At 37.1% G+C, this 21,447-nt stretch overlaps 1 protein-coding gene across 6 annotated transcripts in view; it reads left to right on the forward strand.

Moving 5' to 3' along the window:
- The window catches only part of btv (dynein cytoplasmic heavy chain beethoven), a 103,963-nt gene that overhangs the window by 40,200 nt on the left and 42,316 nt on the right, over positions 1 to 21,447 (forward strand). For all 6 annotated transcript variants that reach the window (XR_011224025.1, XR_011224026.1, XR_011224024.1 and 3 more), the window contains exons 28-51: positions 624 to 762; positions 931 to 1,233; positions 1,606 to 1,922; positions 2,052 to 2,171; positions 2,550 to 3,680; positions 4,910 to 5,015; positions 5,588 to 5,728; positions 6,162 to 6,313; positions 6,904 to 7,048; positions 7,740 to 7,871; positions 9,036 to 9,200; positions 10,085 to 10,225; positions 11,068 to 11,259; positions 11,514 to 11,627; positions 12,659 to 12,767; positions 13,513 to 13,655; positions 13,922 to 14,119; positions 14,720 to 14,934; positions 15,888 to 15,989; positions 16,199 to 16,330; positions 17,160 to 17,369; positions 17,609 to 17,822; positions 17,939 to 18,096; positions 20,744 to 20,837. Coding sequence is in view for 2 of the 6 variants with exons in the window: in XM_045765047.2 (XP_045621003.2) it covers positions 624 to 762; positions 931 to 1,233; positions 1,606 to 1,922; positions 2,052 to 2,171; positions 2,550 to 3,680; positions 4,910 to 5,015; positions 5,588 to 5,728; positions 6,162 to 6,313; positions 6,904 to 7,048; positions 7,740 to 7,871; positions 9,036 to 9,200; positions 10,085 to 10,225; positions 11,068 to 11,259; positions 11,514 to 11,627; positions 12,659 to 12,767; positions 13,513 to 13,655; positions 13,922 to 14,119; positions 14,720 to 14,934; positions 15,888 to 15,989; positions 16,199 to 16,330; positions 17,160 to 17,369; positions 17,609 to 17,822; positions 17,939 to 18,096; positions 20,744 to 20,837 (4,873 nt within the window). In the remaining 4 variants the exon portion in view is untranslated. The remainder of the gene's footprint in view (positions 1 to 623; positions 763 to 930; positions 1,234 to 1,605; positions 1,923 to 2,051; positions 2,172 to 2,549; positions 3,681 to 4,909; positions 5,016 to 5,587; positions 5,729 to 6,161; positions 6,314 to 6,903; positions 7,049 to 7,739; positions 7,872 to 9,035; positions 9,201 to 10,084; positions 10,226 to 11,067; positions 11,260 to 11,513; positions 11,628 to 12,658; positions 12,768 to 13,512; positions 13,656 to 13,921; positions 14,120 to 14,719; positions 14,935 to 15,887; positions 15,990 to 16,198; positions 16,331 to 17,159; positions 17,370 to 17,608; positions 17,823 to 17,938; positions 18,097 to 20,743; positions 20,838 to 21,447) is intronic.

Here is a 21,447-nt window from a genome sequence, read left to right on the forward strand (position 1 = left end):
ATTGTAACAAAAATTTCAAGACTACACAAAGACACCAGGCATGTTCCAATGGAGAATGGGAAGTGCAGTAGTGCTCTACCAAGTTTAAAAAACAGAGAAGTAGTTCGGAAAGGTTTGGAAAGGCTTTTAATTTTTGTGAATGCACTGTACTGTATCTGTCGGCCTTCAAATTGTAAAACGGTTAGTGACAACCAATCATGAGGCAGCTAGGCTTCTGGTGTCATACCCCATAGAGCATGGGCGCTGCTGAGTGTGGGCCAGTCAGTGTATATGGTGAATGCTAGAGCAGGTGGACCTCTGGTGAGCTGGATATTGTGTTACCTCTCACAATAAAGCATCATAGAAGGTACCTGAGTGTATTCTCTACATTCCCAAGTAAGAGTCTTCACCATATCTTCAGTCAACAAGAAAAGTCAAAACTAGCCTTGCACTTGATCCTGCAAAAATGTTTTAAAGATCTTGTGATGCTGGTTCCATTACAGTATGTCATCTTTCCTGAACGTACATGATCCACATTATATGACACAGTAAATCTTTACCTACAAGAGCAATCAAATGTAACAGTCAAAATGTTTTTCTCTGTAAAGATAAGCATTTTAATGAATGGAATTTTATTTATCCAGGTTCTACATAGGTGAAGGAGGTTCGGCATTTATGAGGATGGTAGATGCTCAGTTTGATTATACATATGAATACCAAGGTAATGCCCCCAAACTGGTGCATACACCTTTAACTGACAAGTGTTACTTAACACTTACACAGGTATGTGTTATTTGTTCAACATCTATTGTTTTATGAAGCATATAAAAATAAAGACTTATGCCATATTTATATATTATATTTATCATTTGCTTTGAAATATTGGTTAATTAATATTCTTTTGTCTATCCTCAATGTATTAGACAATTAGTAAAGTAAATGTGTTTGCAGGGTATGCACATGGGGCTGGGTGGAAACCCCTATGGCCCGGCTGGAACTGGTAAAACAGAGTCGGTGAAAGCTCTTGGTGGCCTGTTTGGGCGTCAGGTTCTGGTGTTTAACTGTGATGAAGGAATTGATGTCAAATCCATGGGCCGAATATTTGTTGGTCTGGTGAAATGTGGCGCATGGGGCTGCTTTGATGAGTTCAACCGTTTAGAAGAGGCTGTTTTATCAGCAGTCTCTATGCAAATTCAGACGATACAGGCTGCTCTTAAGTCACAAGCTGCAACCACTACACTATTGGGCAAAGAGGTAGGGTGATGAAAATTAATTGGAATTCACGGAATAACTGCAATAAAAATACATGAAATTTTGCACTCTCCATATTTGACCAAAAATTATCCGTACAGAAATTTAAGTTGAATTAAACTCTTCCATAATAATAATAATAATAATAATAGTAGACCAAATTTTAAGTAGACTCACACATTGCATTTTATAAGTGAAAACACTCATTGAAAAATATTGGAATTTAATAATGAAATCTTATTTAGAGTAATGCTAATTTGTTGGTTTTAATTTTATAAAAATGGTTTGTAGCAAGATTTGGTCAATGAGGCAATGATACACCTATAATCCATATAAACAGTAAATTATTTTATTTAAGTCAATCCCTACTTTCAGGTGCCTGTTGATCCTAACTCAGGCATTTTCATAACACTGAACCCAGCTGGTAAAGGGTACGGCGGTCGTCAAAAGCTTCCAGACAACTTAAAGCAGCTATTCAGGCCTGTTGCCATGGCCCGTCCTGACAATGAGTTAATTGCTGAAGTCATTCTGTTTAGCGAGGGCTTCAAGGATGGTAAAAGCCTTGGGCGTAAGATTGTTGCAATCTTCAACTTATCCAAAGAACTCCTCACTCCACAGCAGCATTATGATTGGGGTTTACGAGCTCTTAAGACTGTATTGAAAGGCTCTGGTAATCTGCTTCAGTTATATAGGTTGGTAAATCAGTCTTTAATTTTTTACTGTACAATTACATTTGTTGCATCATGCCTTAATTTCTTAAAATACAGTACTAGAGTAATTTTCACCATCCACAGGTCTAAAACTATATTTTAATATTGCAGGCGCACATTGCCAGAAGAAGAAAAGTTATCAGAGGTTAATATAAATGTGGAATCAGAACTGGTAGTGCAAGCTTTGCGGTTGAACACTCTCTCTAAACTCACCTTCTCTGACAGTTCAAGGTAAACAAAAAAATTGTACATATGGGTTTTAAAATTCAGCATAGAATATCCTAAGATATAATGATCAAAATAGATCATTTACTGACATGTTTACGATAAGAGATTAAAACGATTTTGTATTTACTTCCCAACCTGGTGTCTACCCACCAAGGAATAAAAGCAGTGTTGTACTAAATGATTTCTTCGAAATCTGAACATTGAAAGATGTCCATACAATTCACTAAGTATAGTATGTTGATTTGTGTCATTTCTTCCACTTCCTAAAATTCTTTTCTTTAACATCATCAGTTTATCTTGTTCATCTTTTTGTCATGGTGTATGCTAATGAAGATATTACAGTATGGTCATACACTTCAATGCCTATCTTTATCTCTCTAGGTTTGATGACCTGGTGCGAGATGTGTTTCCGGATATTAAATTTAGAGGTGTTGGCTATGAAGATTTAGCTGAAGTTTTACAAGAAACATTTAAAGAGATGAGTCTTATACCAAACGATCGACAGATCAAAAAAGCTCTGGAGCTTTATGAACAACTCCAGCAGCGTATGGGAGTGGTAGTAGTTGGTCCCTCGGGATCTGGTAAGACAACTCTGTGGCAGACCTTGCGACATGCGCTCTTGAAAATGGATAAAAAGGTAAAGAAATACGTCATGAATCCTAAAGCTATGCCACGACAACAGCTTCTTGGGCACATTGACCACGATACAAGAGAATGGTCTGATGGTGTTCTCACTGCTTCTGCAAGACAAGTTGTCCGAGAGCCACCAGATGTAACATCATGGATCATTTGTGACGGTGACATAGATCCTGAGTGGATAGAGTCATTGAACTCTGTATTAGATGACAATCGACTTTTGACCATGCCATCAGGAGAAAGGATACAGTTTGGCCCAAATGTCAATTTCCTTTTTGAGACTCATGATCTATCCTCTGCTTCACCTGCCACAATCTCTCGCATGGGCATGATCTTCCTAAGTGACGAAGACACCAATATCCACGCAGTTGTTAATTCTTGGCTTGAATCACAGGGTGAAGAAGCAAAACGCTATCTTGAACCATATATTGAACAATACTTCTTTAAAGCACTTGAATGGGTCTTAAATGCTGGTGAAGCTGAAGTTGAAACCACTTTAGTTGGATGGGTTTTGAATGGCCTTTCTCATCTTCATGAGGTTACCAGTAAAGCTCACTTTGCATTGGCACTTGTGAAAGGTCTAGGAGGTAATCTGCCAGAGACCAACAGGGCAGACTTTGCTCGTGAGGTGTTTTCTTGGGTGGGTGAACATGTACCAGATCAACGCAAGCCTCTCAATGTTTATTACGATGCTGCACGTGACCGTTTAGAACCATACACCTCTGACTCGACAGAAGATGTTGTAGTCGATACAGCTGAAGTTCCTTTAATACTAACTGCTGATGCCAAATGTTCACTGGATTATTTTATGCCATGGCTTCAACTAGAGACAAAGCAGCCATTCATCCTAGTTGGACCAGAAGGCTGTGGGAAGAGGTATGTTGAAGTTGTTGCACATTTTGAGCTAATAATCATGATATAAAGATTCACATTACACTTCCTAGTTTATTAAGTAGATCTTTTCTATTTACAGATAAATAGTACTTTTTTGAATTGTCACATTTGGTTGCTTCCTAAGGTAAGGTAAGAATCTACTGTCTCACTGATAGGATTTATGAATAGTCAGAAAGGTACTGGCATCAGTGTTAGGGAGAAACTGGGAAATCTAGGTTCAATCTAACCAAGAATGTCCATCAATAACACTTCCATAAGGGCTTAAAATCTTTACTGTTCTTATTGGTTCAATCCCTATTGGTTCTCGCCTTCCATCTGATACGAGACACACAATAGGGAACACTGTATGTGAAGCACACGAGACACACAGTAGGGAACACTGTATGTGAAGCACACGAGACACACAGTAGGGAACACTGTATGTGAAGCACATGAGACACACAGTAGGGAACACTGTATGTGAAGCACATGAGACACACAGTAGGGAACACTGTATGTGAAGCAGGCTGGGTCTAAGAACCCAGAATTAAGCAGTGTACTGCCAACTGATAGTTGCCACTATGCACAACCTGGCAGGCAAATGAGTAGTTATTGAAAGCCCTCATTTTTCAGCCACTTCTGTCACAAGAGGGTTTGGAAGGACTAGAGTTCTAATGAGTAAACAGTACATCAGTCAATCATTCTGAATGAAATAAGTTTTCCAAGGTCTCCATAACACCTTTAATGACTGTAGTAATGTAGAAAAAGATCCCTGTGGCACCAGCCAAAATGGTAATGTTCCAAATTGTGGATGATTTTCCTCATATGACTGCCAATCCATACCCTGCGGAGCAACCAAATGTAATTTCTCAGTCTTTATAATTATTATGATTAGAGTATAGTATTATCAATTATGAAATTGATTTGTCTTGATATCTATATAGGGTTCCTTAAATAGTCTTTAGTACAGTACCAAATGTCTGTTCTTGTTCTTCCCACACAAATAAATTCTTTCAGACTTTTTATATAAATTTCATATAATATAGATCATTGAAATGTATTTTCAGTTCCTTACAAAATTAAACTTTAACGGCAAGAAATTTTGAAGCATTTATTTCGGTTGATAAATATGTAATAAAAATGGGCATATCCATTGTCTATTTTTTAATATCTTTTAAAAAGTAGAAGTGTTGTTGCTATTGTATGGTACACTTTTGTTGTATATACCCCAGCCTGCTGCTTCATCACTGCTTCTCCAAGCTGCGTAGTACGCAGGTGACCATGATTCACTGCAGTGCGTACACGGCTCCGCAACACGTGCTGCAAAAACTCTCCCAGGTATTGGAGAAAAATAGTTTATGAACTTGGTCTTTTCCTTCACCCATATCAAACTCCTAAATTTTATTACATGCATATAATTCTCATGTGAAACTTTTAACTACAAAAATGCGATATACAGAAAATGCCATTTAGATACAGTACTGTACTAGTAAAATATGTTTAAAGGGAAAAGTGTTACATACAAAATACCTTTGTGTGTATGGGACGTGTCTTTGAAAAGTCAACAGAAATAGGAATGCTGTTTATAAAGTTGGAAAATGTATAATGAAGCAAAAATATTTATATGTAACTCAACCCTTAACTTTATTTCACATTTTGATTCCTTTTAAAAAAGGATTCTGTTTGATATGATATTTTCATATTTTTCTGTCACCTTTGAAAGTCTTAAGTAATAAGATATAGATGCAATTCATCTGATCCTTTTCAGATACAGTACTGTACAGTACTGATATTTATTTTAAGCTGTTTCATCCCTACAGATTATTTTTTCCTTAAACTAAATTTACATACATTTTAAATAAAGAAAATTTTTTTGTGCAGTACTATTTGGAATTATACTCTCTCAACAGATGTGTATGGTAATTTCTACTAATACTGGTCGAGTATATCGCCCTAAGGACTGCGAGAGGTTGATTGTTTACCTTAAAGATCTAAACTTGCCTAAGCCAGATAAATGGGGTACTTGCCAGCTCATCACCTTCTTGCAGCAGGTATGTTGTCTTACACGCTGAGAAAAAGAGGCTAACCTACACCAGGTGTCAACTTGATATAAATAAACTTTGTATAAACAATGTATAAAATATGCAATGGCTTTGTATAAGCAATGATAATTTTCTAATGTCATTAACCTTACAGTGGAGGGAAATTGGGGGGAATTTTTTAATTGGTTGTTACATAGGCAAGTATGACCATAATTCAATAGCCATAAATTGAGGGTTAAGGATGAATTTTGAAATTCATTTTATACAAAAGAATAGTAAGATTCAATGATATAATAACTTGCATGCCATTTTGAGAAGTACCACAATTTACATAACTGAAGAAGCTGAATACTGGTATTTTATATAGGATTAAGTATGCATTTCAACTATTTGCTTTCATCCATGTAACTCTTATACAAAATCATAAAAATGGTTTCTGTAGGTGGTGACATACGAAGGCTTCTATGACAACAACCTAGAGTGGGTTGGGCTCGAGGGTGTGCAGGTGGTGGCTTCCATAACTGGTGGGTCGGCACTGGGACGGCACCAGCTTTGTGCGCGTTTTACATCCATCGTTAGAATTGCCTCAATTGGGTATGTTTCATTTTTTAATACAGATTTAGAAGGCTTTCCAGTTTTTTTAAATATACTAAAATATAAATGGTTGTATCTGAATGAATAATTTAGCTAGTGTAGGCTCTGTGTAACTTAAATTTTTACACACATAGTCCAACTAAAAATGATCATCACTAACGCTTATGTTTGTGGTTGTTATCATCATCCCCCTTTTGCTCCCTGTGACTGTGATGCTGTGTTGTACCAGCATGCACTCATTACATGCTGTTGTGATGAGTACAGGCCAGTGTAATGAATACAGACTGTTGTAATGAGTATAAGCCAGTTTAATAATGAGTATAAGCTGATGTAATAAGTTCAGGTTGGTGTAATTAGTACATATTACACCAATCTGTATTTATTGCACCCTCGTGTATTCATAATACCATGTTGTTCATCTCTTGAAATATGCTGACCCCGTGATATCAATATTAATCACCCTCTCCTTAAAGCTGGTTTATTTGCTTTATTCTTAGTTACCTTTATAAAACTGTATTTTTCCCCCACAGTTTAATGACTGCAAATACTGACTAAAAAGAGAGAGCCAAAGTAATTTGTATGTTATACAGGTACCCTGAGCGTGAGCAGCTAGTGAGTGTGTATGGTGCGTATATGCAGTCGGTGCTTAACACTATGTGCCCGGGCCACCCTGCTTGGGGGTCTCAGACTAAAGCCCAGCAACTGGCAACATCCATGGTCAACGTCTACCAAAATGTAATTTTTGTGTATATTTTAAATGTTTTTTCTGTGTGATGTAAAGACATTAAAGTGTTTTGATTTTGCAAAATTAGGTCTGTAATTGTAGAATCTCAAGAAATGGATATTCAGTGCAAAAGAGCAATTAGAAACATAATACTAGTACAATAATATAGAGTAGACTTGAATCATATATTGTGGAGAAAATGCTTTGATAGCTTTTTATGTAGGCCCCCTTAGTAGCTCCTCACTGCTACGATGAATAGTCACCTTATAGTGCAACATGAGGGTCCAAAGCACATTGCTTGTGGATGAGAAGGGGGACACATACAGTACTCTCTCAACACACCTGACTTACTAAATGCACCATGTACTAGACTATAACTCGACAAAATAAGTCAAACTAAATGAACGTTGAACTGAACAGGTATTAATTTATAATAGATAAAAATGGGTTTATATTATTTGTGGACCAATAATTAATTATAAAAGGTGAATTATTTTTCTAGGAGGGCTCTCTCAGTATCTATCTAAGCTACACAATGGTATAACTCAAATCTTCAGTACCATATTAGGCTCTAATATTTCACTGATTTTAACTGTACCAGCACCAGAATCTGGTCCACTCAGTAAAGGGGTAATGTATGAATTCACATAAAGGTAATTTGAATTAAGGAGTTCACACTGTAATATCATTGTCTGTATCCAGGTGCGTGATACCTTCAGTGTAGATGACTATAGTCACTACTTGTTCACTCCACGTGACCTGACACGCTGGGTTCTGGGTCTCTTGCGTTATCAAGTTACCTCAGATGATGCTACTCTTCAGCCACTGTTGGAGGTTGGTATTTATTCCATTATTTAAACAAATGCTAAATATTTTAATAGGATATTTAAACACATTAATATTTATGATTTTAAAGTTGTTCCTAGTCAGGTGTTTGTTAATGTGATTTCATATAATACTACACTTGTGCCTTGTCTTCAGTAACTAATTTTTTAAACATTTTGAATTAAAATGTTATTTTCATCTTTATGAAGGACTGGTTAAGTGTACTGTAGGTACAAGCACATTAAGTTTTACCCTATCAACATGACATACAGTATTGAACTGTTTTACCTGGTCTGGTACTTCAAAATCCATTATTTTGAAGTTGCTTCTACACCATGCTCAGACACAATAGATACATTATAATATTTTCCTTCAAGCCAAATTAACGCTTTCCCTGGCACGGCGGGTTACCCACCGCGCACCTCAAGGTAGGCCGAGCGGTGCGCGTAAACTCGCCACCACCCACAAATGTTTATAATCTTTTAGCTTTCTTACCTCAATTTTCATGCTATGTCTTTCAGTTTGGTATCAAATTGTTTGCAATAGAATGCTCTAAAGGAATAGGTGCATATAAGAACATATGTCTCACTTGTGTTTCTTTCAATGCTTTCGTCATGGATTGGCTCTGTTCTTGATCAGTATCCATCTGGAAGTAAATTTTCAGTGTTTATAAAGTCGGTAACAACAAATGTCTGAAATAAAATAACCAGAATGGGGAAACTTTTAGACTCGAGGGGAGGCCGTGGCTGTCACGGGCGAGGTCACAAAAACAGTGAACCTCCAGCGTGGATGGGCGCCCACACGGCAGGGTCAGGATGCCACGTGGGGGGTATACAGAGAATGGGCAGAAACTGATGCACATTTTAAAACAAGTGCCATAGTAGACAATAAATGGAATTTCTACAAATTTTTTAATTATTTACGCCTACAGTATTTGCATCATCGGCCATACTCCGTATTCTGGTTTTCTGCTGCAATATTCAACATCGGGCAGTGAAAGTTTTAAGTTTTATCATTGGCATATTTACTATGTTTTTTATTACAGTACAGTATTAATTAAATTTAAAATATAGAAAAGCTACTCCATACAATTAAATGTTAGGTAAATAACATGTCTAAAGAATTATCCAAGAAGTTTGCAAAATGATTAATTTTATTGTATTGATTGTTTAGGTCTGGCTGTATGAAGGCTGCAGACTTTTCCGTGACAAACTGGCTGAGAGAGATGATGATCAGAAGTTTGATACAATAATTCTCTCTAGTATTCAGTCAGACTGGGGATTGGATCTCCGTGATCACATAGTTTCCAAGTACTTTGTCACCCCTGCCATTAGTGTTGTAAGTATCATGTGGTGCATTTCCAGTCATGTCTTTGCTTTATCTGATTATCCATTAAGATGTATATACCGGTATTCATGACATTTATGATCTTGAGCATCATCATTATTACTGTTTTCCTCTTTCATAGGATGAGGAGGAATCAATGCAGAATAAATAGGAAAGCAGTATAAATATGGCTTATAGATACTTAACTCAAAACTATACTTATATATTCAAACATATTTTTGTTAAAGGTGCACCATCTCCATAGAAAAACATTCACAGCAGCATCTTCTCTCTCTTTACAGCCAAGTGTAAAATGATTCTCTCATCATCACACTCGTCTTCTCTGCCCACTTTAGCTGTCCTTTCCTCCTATCCTCACACTACAGTATTATCATCCACTCGTTGAATATGACCAAACCATTTTATGACAATTTTCAATCTTACAATTTAGTGTTGTAAGAAAGCAACTTACAAGTTTTTGCTCTCTAGATCTTTACATGATTTTTTAATTGCATTATCTATCCCAGTGAAACAAAATCATCTCTGATTATTAATTTTTAACTTGATTTTCTTGGAGTCCCTCCTCAGTAGTTTCGGCACTGGAGCTGTCAAGCTTTAAGGGAATCAAACAAGCAATTAAATTGAATTATATGGAATAGACAGTTACCACTATTGTTAATTTGGTCATTATGTGCCTCATATCTATCTCGTGGGTTTAAAATGAACAAATTATCAGTAAGGAAAAAGGCAGCTTCTTGACTGTAATATACCTGGTGAAGTGAGTTATCACTTTTGGAACATTAAATATCTTTAGGTGTGAATGTTGTGTGTTGTGCCATAATTTACAGTGCATTTTTAGATAAAGTTAGTAAATAAATGTTTGTGTGTAATGTTAGGTGGCTCCTGGGGCACCTCTGCCTCTCCATGGTTACAAGCTGGGCCAGATGAGCACCGAGGACTGGAGTGAGGTGGTGACACGTGCGGTGACACAGTACAGCAGGGAGAAACAAGAGCTTAATTTACTCATCTTCACAGAGGTAAACAAGTGTGTGCATCACTTTACTCTGCCTTTGTAATTTAGTTAATCTAAGACAGTATTATAGGCTGTGCTGCATTCAGAAATATTGTTGTCAGTCTTATGACAAATAGCCAAATTCAAGCTTTTATTTCATGATTTTGTAAAAATAAGGCTTTGAATGTAGAAGAAATACCCCTTCCTGAGCAAGGCATAAGAAGCTGCAGTCATAGAAAACTGAATGTTTAAATTTGTATTTTTTTCATATTAGTTATCTTTCGTGTCGAAATATGTTATTGGAATATATTCATAGTCCCTTGGCCTTTTTATGGTCTCATTATATCTGATGGTGTAAGCATTATTGATTTTTTAAGTATCGGTGGCCAGCAAGTGGCCAGATATGGGAGACCTCACCTTATTCACTGTCAGGACTTGACATTTTGCACCAGGATTATATAATTATAATTTAGCATTTATCACTGTGCACCCACTGGCCAACATTTATATCACCTGAGGAAGTTGGGGGGGATGGGGGGGGCTTGTCAACAGTTGCCCACATTATTCCAGAGGAGAATCGGGGAGAAAGTGTCACTACCTGAGTCTGGGAACTCCTGGTTCTCATATCGTGGGTGGCACGGTGCTGCCACCTGGTGGTGGGTGGCAGGTTTGAATTAATAGGTGGATGATCAGTTACCTCAATCTGATAGTCATTCTTTTATTGGTACAGCTGTATGTTTGATATTACTGTATTGTTGGTTATGTATGCAATTCTGTTACAATATTATTTGTCAGTGACATGTTTATCTCAATCTTATTATCTTAATCTGATAATATTTTAGTGCAAGATCATTGCTCTGATCTTAGGTATTGGAGGCTATGGCACGTGTTGACCGGATCTTAACATCCCCTGGAGGCTCATTTCTCATGGCTGGCAGGTCGGGTGTGGGCCGCAGAACTGCCATCTCTGTTATTGCCAACTTACATGGTATTAGAGTTGTCTCACCAGCTATGAGCCTTGGTTATGACATTAAAAACTTCAAAAATGATTTAAAACAGGTATGAAAATCATGATTGTTCTCTCATTATTTCTCCAGTTCATATTTTAATTTTTATTATAATACTGTTTATTTCCACACTTTCAATACAGTATTTTACATTTTGTTTACATTTTGATCTTACAGTAGGTAACAATCAAATATGATAGCTCAGAAAATCCTATTTGATGCTTTCATTGACTTGTGTCTGATATTTAATATTTTCCAGATAGTATCATTTCTATAATTCTTTTTAATATGAAAATATTACCTTAGGTGATGCAGAGCGCTGGTGTTGAGGGAGAACAGGTGGTGCTGCTGCTAGAGGATCACCATCTGGTCACTTCAGCATTCCTCGAGATTATCAATTCTCTTCTTATGGCTGGAGAAGTAAGTTATCCCATCTAATTTTATAAAACTGTGTGTCAGTTTATTACAAGCTTGAATTGTTTTTTTTTTCCTTGTAGTTTTTTATCATTTTGTAGTACTATACTCTTATTATGAAATATTAATAAAATATCTAATATGGAAGGCCCTTAATAAGTAAATAGAACTTAGATGTATGAATATTATTATTTGTTTTGAGGTTTAAGTGAATAAAAACAAATCCTTTTGGAGCAGGATGCTTAAATTCCTTTTGTGGCAAAATTCATTCTGGTTCTAGTTTAGAGAATCTTGACAATCTGGCTCGGTGACTTTCTGCACCAATGCAATCGAGAACTTTTCAAATGTCCCTTTCATGTTGTGCTTGAGGCACTAGAATAAATAAATGGACTGCGGTGACTCATAAACATCCAAAATGTTTCCAAGCTTCACATGGCAGCACAGGTACCACCAAGTATTGTTATCGGTATTAGTTGTTAAAACTAGATACTAGCTCTGACTGTCACCAAGTGGCAGAACTCATAATGACACCAGATTCCCTGTCTTGAACCTTGTCGCATTCTAACTCATGCAAAGAAATCAGGCATCAGAGTATCCTGATGGAGTATTTCATCTTTACTCAACATACAATTTTCTAAGCATGGGTTAGGAGAGAAAAGGGAAAGAATAAATTAAAATGGGTAAGACTCACCTGTGCTGCAAAGTGGTTACCTTGAGGTTACCTCAAGGTAAGTACCTGCTGTACTGGTGTCTGAAGGAGCTGCCAGGGCACTAAACTTAGATAGTGCTGGAGAAGTAAGTGCCACAAAGTACCACTGCAGGGCACCCAAACCTCCACCAGCAAGAGAGATGGTTTCCTGGACTATAACCAACCAGTGCACCACTATGGTTGTTTCAGGCGGCAAAGAGGTAATTGGATGTGGTCTTATAAGAATGTGAAGATATTATATTCTTCCTTACAATTATTCTTGAAAGGTTCAATTTCAGAGGTTCATGAAGGGAAATCTTAAGTGCATTATGTCATGTGATTTTGTCAGGTTCCTGGACTCTACACTCCTGAAGAACTCGACCCTCTCCTCATGCCTCTGCGAGACCAGGCAGCACATGAAGGATTCAGGGGTACACAGTATGCATATTTTGGTTCAAGTACGTACTAATGTTTAATAGTATCATTTTTACAAGTATTCATTTGCATGCAGATTACTAGTCACAATAACATGGCTGAAGAGATGATGACTAACCACACATCAGAAAATGAAGGAACGACGACGTTTCAGTTGTCTTGGATCATTATCAAGTCATGTAATTGACTTAATAGTGGTCCAGGACAGATCAAAACATTGTCATTCCTTAATTTTCTGATGTATGGTTTGATATTCATTTGCATTACTTCTGTGTTCATACCCTCTGTTATTCATAGTTCATCCTCTAAGTTCACAAATTGCAATATAAATACAGTACTGACAGCAATGAGGAAAGTAATTGTATGCATTATTTTCATCTTTATGACTCGATTGCATATCCAACTTCCAAAAATGTCCTATCTACTTTTAATTTAAACCAAGGTTTTCTGGGGTGCTGTGGGATTCTTACTGTGACAGACTTCTTGTGAACTAACCAAAATTTTGGATGAATAAGTATATTTGTTGTGAGATTCCACTGTGCATTACTGTATAAGCCAATGAAGGTTCTGAAACAATTGATTGTGATTTAGAATAAATTTTCTTGGGGGTTTGTATGAAATTAAAATTTTGATGTCCTCTCCCTAAATAAAATTTCTTAAATAAGATTTATGTGGATTCCATTACAGAAAGGTTAAACAGGGGAGCCATACTTCACGTAAAACGTTTACCTTTCTAGTTTTCATAGTTTCTTATTTTATACTTTACAGGAGTGATGACAAATTTGCACATTGCCTTGATTATGGATTCAAGCAACCAGGAATTCTCTGCACAGTGCGAGAGTAACCCAGCTTTATATAAGCAGTGTTCTGTGCTCTGGATGGAAGGATGGGCACAAGAAACAATGATTGAGGTATGTAATCCAATGACAACATATAATAACCCTGCAAGGCTGATTGAAATCTGCTGTCATTCTGCCTGAGTGTACATACCATGTCTAAGGATAAAATGGAATCTTGCACAACAGATCATTTGAATCCAAGAGCTAAGAAAAGAATGTCTTAAGGCTCACTGTTTTGTTCAAATATGCACACCATTAATACTACTGTAAAAACATCTTTTATGCTCTAAACCCATGTAGTGAAAATGATGACTAGAGCAAACTTTGATTCTTTCCAGATCCCAGATTTGCTTTTAGAAGACTATGAAAGGGATCTAAGCAACAGTTCAGAATTCCTGAACTCATTCTTGGCTATACATGAGAGCCTACCATCTCACCTTGCCACTCCTCGGCGTTACATAACCCTCCTGCATACTTATCGTTCAATTCATAATACTAAAAAGGAAGGAGTAATACTGCGACAACGTCATTTGAAGGTAATGTTCTGTTTGTGATTTTCGTAACTGTGTGACAAGAAAGACCAACGGTTTCTAGTTGCATGATTATATTATGTATACAGAGTATATTATAATATATATAATATGTATTATATATATAACACACCATCAGGTGTGTTCTTATCGTTTATAGTTTATATAAGAAGTAGGGTTTGCAAGTATAGGGTGTTGATCATCAGTGTGATAATGTTCTAAGTGTAAGTGCAGTAAGGTAGTAGAATGTGCAAGGATGAGAGGTAATGGAAGCAGACTGTGTGCATGGAATGAAAAGTAGGTAAGGGGTTAGCGACTCTTCAACTCCATCAGCCAGTTGAATATAATGAGGCAGGGCCCAGGAACTGGAATTTGACCTCCACAAATACAATGGTGAATAGTGTGTGACAAAACTAGGAATTATCACACCAGTCATTTAATAGTTAACTGGCAAGGCTCAGGAGCTTGAGTTCATTCACTGTAAATACAATTAAGTGAGCATGCATACTGTATTGTATACGTACTGGTAATGTGTACTCATTACATGCACACATACTGTATATATTATGGTTGGTTAAACTATAATGATGCGTCGTATGTTTTCAGGCTGGAGTGGCAAAGCTCAATGAAGCACGTCAGGTAGTAAGCGAGCTTAAGGCTGTAGCTGCAGAAAAAGAAACTGTGTTAGCAGAAAAGCAATCGGAAGCCAATCGTGCCCTCGAGCTGATTACAGACACTATGAAAAATGCCAATGCTCAGAAAGTTCAGATGGAAACATTGAAAGACCAAACGGTAAATGAAAACAAGAAGATAGCCGAGAGGTAAGTGCTAAGCTTGACAACATATTTCATGTGTTTACCGAGGTGTGTGTATGGCGAGTGCTATCTACCTGATGCATTTATACCTCCCAATGTTCCAGTACTCTTGGTTTGCTTGTTCTTGATGCTATAAATAGCAGTTGCTTCCACTGCTCCCCCAAGGCTGCTTCACGTGTTTACCAAGTATTGCATACAAGTATCTCTGGCAACTACCTCTTTCTGTACTGTATTAGCCTTCCGGCTTATCTCTTCCTCCCCAAAATCTCATTAATTTAAATTTGGGGGGGATTAAATGCAGTACGTATTTTTATGTCCATACCTGCACGTTATTCAAGTCTTTCTGTAATATCATGCAGTCCTTTTTAGTTTGTACATACTTCACAAGTTTTGCACGATCTTTAAGCATTGTCATGCATGGTTTTGCTGCTTTCAGGAGTTCATTTCCATCCATTTTTTTTCTATTATAGCACTTCCTCTTTCGCTGCAACTCAGTCCCAGTATATTCTCAGTTACCCAGCCTGCTTTAACAGTTTATCAGTTCTCTGTGGAGGACAGTGTTAAAAGCTCTTTACCAATGTAGGAAATGTAATCCCCCCGTCCTTCTCTAAGGAAATGTAACCTCTTCCCGTCGGAGGTTTGTCCTCCGTGTGTAATCTGGCTAGGCTATTTGATTCTTACCCTCATAATACTGCCCAGGACGAGGCTATTTGTGCTGTCACCCATTCAGTCCTGGCCTTAACTTGCCACTGAGAAGGCAACATTTTTTGTTCTTATGAATGCTGTATTCTTAATATTGTTTGTAATGTGAGATAGGCACGCCTAGAGATCAGCACCAAGAAAGTACAATACAAAGGTGCTGTACTTTCTTGTAATGCTTGGATTTCCTTCTTTATTTTTCCTGAATTTAACAAGTTGGTTGGTAGCTAAATCTTTTGTGATATTTTTTCATTGAACAGGAAAATTGCAATTGATGAGGAACTAGCAGAAATTGAGCCCATTGTGCGAGAAGCTAAAGAGGCTGTAGGGAACATCAAGGCTGAAGCCCTGACTGAGATAAGGTAAGTAACCACTGCATTATGCTAACACTGAATTTAGAATCAATAAAAGAAACATTCCTTGTGTTATGAGTTTTGAATATATATATTGTGACAATATCTGAAGAAATAGTTTTGTATTCTTTAGACATGCTTTGTCATTAACTGAATGTCAGAAAATTTAATATTTGTATATATTTTAATAAATTTAGACAAATAATCAATTCATTTAGGTCCCTACGAGCACCACCCGAAGTAATACGAGATATCCTAGAGGGTGTACTACGCCTTATGGGAGTTCAAGATACTTCATGGAATTCCATGAAAACTTTCTTAGCAAAGAGGGGTGTCAAGGAAGAAATAAGGTGTGTTCATATTAAGTGTTTATGTATCATTTCTCAAAGGCTTCGATAAGGCTGAAAGAAAAGTATGGTTAAGGTTTTTAAGAGGCCTTTGATTTTTTGGCAAAATATTATTGTACGTGCAAACTTCAATAATACAGTTATGACTGTAACACAGTTTGTCCATATGCTGCCTTTAAAGGAATGTGGTGACCAGGGTAAAATTGCTGGGCTTTCGCCGCTTATTGGTGTTCCAAGTGGATTAAAAATATAATTATTTTTGAAAACTATTACTTTATTCTTGTCAGCTTTTACCTTAACTTTGTGTTTCTTAAAGTGTTTCAACCATATGCAGATGATTAGTCACAATAATGTGGCTGAAGATATGATGACCAAACCCCACACCAGCAGATGAGATGACGATGTTTCGGTCCGTCCTGGACCATTATCAAGTCGATTATCACAATCAACTTGATAATAGTCCAAGATGGACCAAAACATCGTCGTCTCCTCTTCTGGTGTGTGGTCTGATCATCGCGTTTCTACCATATCTCTAAACATTACCGTTTCCAGCTAATAGTATCCAAAATAAAGGAGGACCTAGCACTAAGACACTTATTACACTAAGTCAAATTTATAAGCATTCATTCTAAAATCTTAAAAATTCATTGTCTTCAAAGTATCTCATTTTAGAGAGCACTCTTTACTTGTACATCATGTGAGTTAAGGTAACAGCCATACATGTACTGTATTGTAAATAAATTTGTTTTATAAACTGTAAATTTGGCCATTTTGGGAGCCTGAACTTCCTTTTAGTTTTAAGAGCTCTACTTGTAACTCATTTTGCTTCCAGGAATTTTGATCCAAGAGACGTAACTTCTGAAGGTCGCAGATCGGTAGAAAAATTGCTTCACGAGCGTGAGGATTCATTTGAGGCATCCGTTGCTAAAAGAGCATCAACTGCAGCAGCACCACTGGCAGCATGGGTGAAAGCTAATGTACGATTCTCCTATGTACTCGAAAAAGTGAAACCTTTAGAGAAGGAACAAGATAAACTGCAAAGGTAACAACAGCACATATATACCTCATGCCAGAGCTCTTGTTGTTTAGAAATTATTTAACAATCATACTGTAATTATATACAGTAATTGTATCTAGGGATTTACATATCGGATTTCATATTTAAATAAAATGACACTGTATACTGTACATTTCTTATCCAGCATAATTTATTTTAAAAGAAATCTTTTTAGTGTGCCGAACAAAACTAATTGTAATGCTCTGTGCTAATTTTTATTGAAGAAATTTGGAGAAAGCTGAGGCGCAGATTGGAGAGTTGTCGGCTGGTTTGGAAGATGTTGACAAGCAGGTAGCTGTACTACGGGAGAAGTTGAATCGCTCTACTAAAGAAGCTGCAGAGGTAGAATTCCACTTGAGTAAGGCCAAGGAAACGATCACAGCTGCAGAGAGCCTCGTCACCAAACTAGAGGGAGAATATAAACGTTGGAGTCAACAAGTAAGCTATTTTAAGAAAATTCAAAATTGAATTACAGAGCAATTGACTTTGGTCACCCACTTATGGGTATTCTTAGTAATTAAACTTTAACTTCACCATATAATTTTTCTCCCCAGGTGTCTGAGTTAGATTCTAGTATACAAGGCCTGCCAAGAGAGGCTCTCCTAGCTGCATCATTCATCACTTACTTGAGTGAAGCTCCCGAAGACACGCGTAAAGCAACAATGGCCCACTGGAGCCGTATGTTGCAAGTATCTGGATTTGACTTACGAAAGTATGTAATTTTTATTATTATTGCATGACTTATAAAATCTCAATATTGTGTATTCAAATACATCTAATTCTAGACACACATTTTCTGGGGCTAACCCCTTGGTGGCTCCCTGAAACCAGCTTCCTGCTACTGTGTCACATCAGTCGTAGGAAACCTGTTTGGCCTACTAGGGGACAGAGGGACAAGGAGCTGGGGGCTAATACAGTCACCCGTACTGGGAAAGGCAACCAGAAAGTCGGCAAAGGAATACAAACAACTGCAAGGTTTATAGAAAACTAGACATCGAAACAGCTAAGCAACCTGCGAACAATTCGTTAAAGACGATTGCTTCATTTGAAATTAGCTCGAACTCCCTAGTGCAAATGCCCACCAACAGATGGCATCTTGGCCAGAACTCCCAGCTCAAGCTAGCTCCAAGGTCAGCTCTTTTGCTGATCTTGCTTTGTGTAGAAGTGCTTGCCAGGTCACCTCTTTGTAGTGGGTCCGAATTCTTTCTCAACTAAGTGCTAGCCATCCGTCGGTCTTTGTCCCTTGCGGATCCATTTGCATATTTTGTTTCGTTCCAAATCTCTAGTACATGTTTCACGAATGTATGTTTGTATGCTGGAATTCTTGCAGGGAATTGTCAATTTCTTTGCTTCAAGCTGCTTTTGTCTATTGTGACCCTTACTTATGTGGCTTGCACACCCTCTGTAGCCATGTTCTGTACCTATGAGAAAAGACTTGGTCTGTATTCGATGTCTGTTCTTTTGCCAGCATCCGTAATGCCTGGGGGTGTCCTGCTTGGTTAGTTGCCTTCAAGCCCTGGTAACTCTCCTGTGGATCTGTGAAGTGGGTCATTATGGAGCGACCTGTTGAGCCTACACTTGCTACATGCAAGTTTGGAGAGTGCTTGATGGTCTTGCTACAAGCCAACAGTCATTCTTTCTACCTCGGCTATGTTACCTACTGGATTGGTGATATTTTCAATCCCCTAAGGCTTGCAACATGTGCATGTGTTGGGTCTTCATATTATCCTTCCCATGTAGCTAATATGCTGCTCTCGTTTGCCATTCCACCATCTGAGACAATAGGATGCTTTGGTAAGGATTTGCTCTGTTACATGACCAGGATCATGTACAATCAAATGGGATATCAGACTGTCAAAAGGGGTAAGGAGTTACATTTCCAACTGAGACTTTAAATCCTAAAGTAGTAAAATATCATCTTGAGGTAATCCATACCTTTCCCTCATTCTCTCACTCAAGTTAAACATTCCGAGGTAAGAAGAAAGAAGAGTTGATGTGATCACTACTGTATGCACAATATAGTAACATGAATCAACAAAATAGACAGGAATTTTTTAAACTTGCTATTTGAAAAACAAGAAATCATAGATTCAAGCTAAGGAAACAAAGGTGTTGAAAAGATGTAAAAATGTTCTCTTTTGTAAACAGAGGTGTACACAGTTGGAACAAGTTCTGTGAGAAGATACCAAAATCATCAGTAGTTTTGAAGTGTGTCTTGACAGAGTATAGGGAAGACGGGACATGATGCCAACTACTGACATTTGGGTCAAAGTCAGTAGGTGGCCTAGGGGAGCTCAATAAGGCTAAGTATAGTACAGGCTTCCTGTCCATGACACTAGGAAAGCAATAAGAAAATACTTACATGGTATATTTTTATAAATAACCAGCTATTTGGTGATTTTCTAGTTTTGCCAAGGTAAAACTTTAGTGCTTTTATAGCACTAAAACACATCACCTGAACTTCGACACAGAATGTTCTGATGACCTTAAATTGTAGCATCCATCTCAGAATTTCAGAATACAGTATCTCTCTTTGTTTTGTTTTATGGAGGACGGTGATGGAATAGCTTATCTTTGAATTAAGCAAAGTATCAGGGAACCATCCAGAGATCATGCTGGCTAATCACCTATCACTCAAGACAGTAATTGCTCTCGTGGATATTTTCATCGTGCTTTGCAAATTACTTGCCGGAAATGTAGTAAAATTGTTTGTTTTCTTATTACAGAATACCGATCATGTGTGCACAATTCCATATTCTTTATTTTTATTTAGATGAAAAATATATAATGTTGAAAGATATATGAGGAATGTTGAAATTCTCATAAACATTTGTATATTTAATGCCACGCATAATCTATTATTAACATACATTTTGTTGTGCAACTGTACTCGAGCATTCATTTGCAAACGTTTTGACACCAAATTTATAGCTATAACCCAAAAGCTAACTGAGTAAGTGAGCATAAACATTTTAGGCCTTGCTGAATGGGACCTTGAGATCCCGGAAAGTTTGTGCCGATGGGCCAGAACGTCAAAGTGTTTACAGCAAAACTTTATTGCTAGATAGTGTCCTGGTGCCAAGAGCTTTATCAAATTTGATTTTGGTAAATATTTAATAAATCATGACAGGCAAAGCAATGTCAAAAAATAAAGTATACTTTTGTATTGTGCTATATTGTTGTCACACTTTGTGCTCTCCTTAACCACCAATTACCAAGTCTGCTTATACCTAGTGCCAGTACTAATATGTTGATTTGATGCATGTATTACCACTGAAAAGAGTTGCATGCTTGTCTTTAATGCTATAGATGAATTCATTAGCTTTTACTGAACTGTATAATGGGTTTGTAATTTACAGGTTTTTGAGCAGTGAGAGGGAACAGCTTCAGTGGAAGGCGGAAGGGCTCCCATCCGATCAGTTATCTATTGAAAATGCTCTCGTCATTCTCCAGGTAGAGTATAATGTTTATCTTGACTTTTTCATTTGTGTTTAAGACGTGTACTCTCTCTAATATTTATATAAAAATTTTAAATAATAAGATAGTTTAGATTTGTTTCGTTAACAAAATAAGTTTCTTTTATTGATTTCTGCAAAGTAAATTTTTAATTGTAACTCTGTAACGGCTGTTGGTAATAAGTTGTTAACTGTTTGATTTTATATATTTATTATGAAGCTAAGTCATGTTATACTGATGATGAGCTCTGGCATGCCCCCTTTGCAGCTCTCCTTCATCTCCCACTATTTGTGCAGGCTTCTATAGACTCTCATAAAGTACTGATGACTTCATCTTACTCATGTGTATTCCTAGTTCTTTTGGCTGCTGCTTTTTATATGAATTTATTTACATTTGTATATTCATGTATGTACTTTGGAAAGGTGATTGTCATCTTTGTGTAGACTATTTGCTTAGCTTGTATGCTCTCTAGCACCTATTTATCAAATAATGCTGATGGAATACTGTCTACTGTTTAATACATAATACAGTATTTGCATGAATTTTTCTTCATCTATCCTGCCTTAGTTAGCCCGGCATATATTACAAATCTGTAAATATTTTGAGA

This window comes from Procambarus clarkii, chromosome 69, assembly GCF_040958095.1.
Source record: "Procambarus clarkii isolate CNS0578487 chromosome 69, FALCON_Pclarkii_2.0, whole genome shotgun sequence".
NCBI classification, from domain to species: Eukaryota; Metazoa; Arthropoda; class Malacostraca; order Decapoda; family Cambaridae; genus Procambarus; species Procambarus clarkii.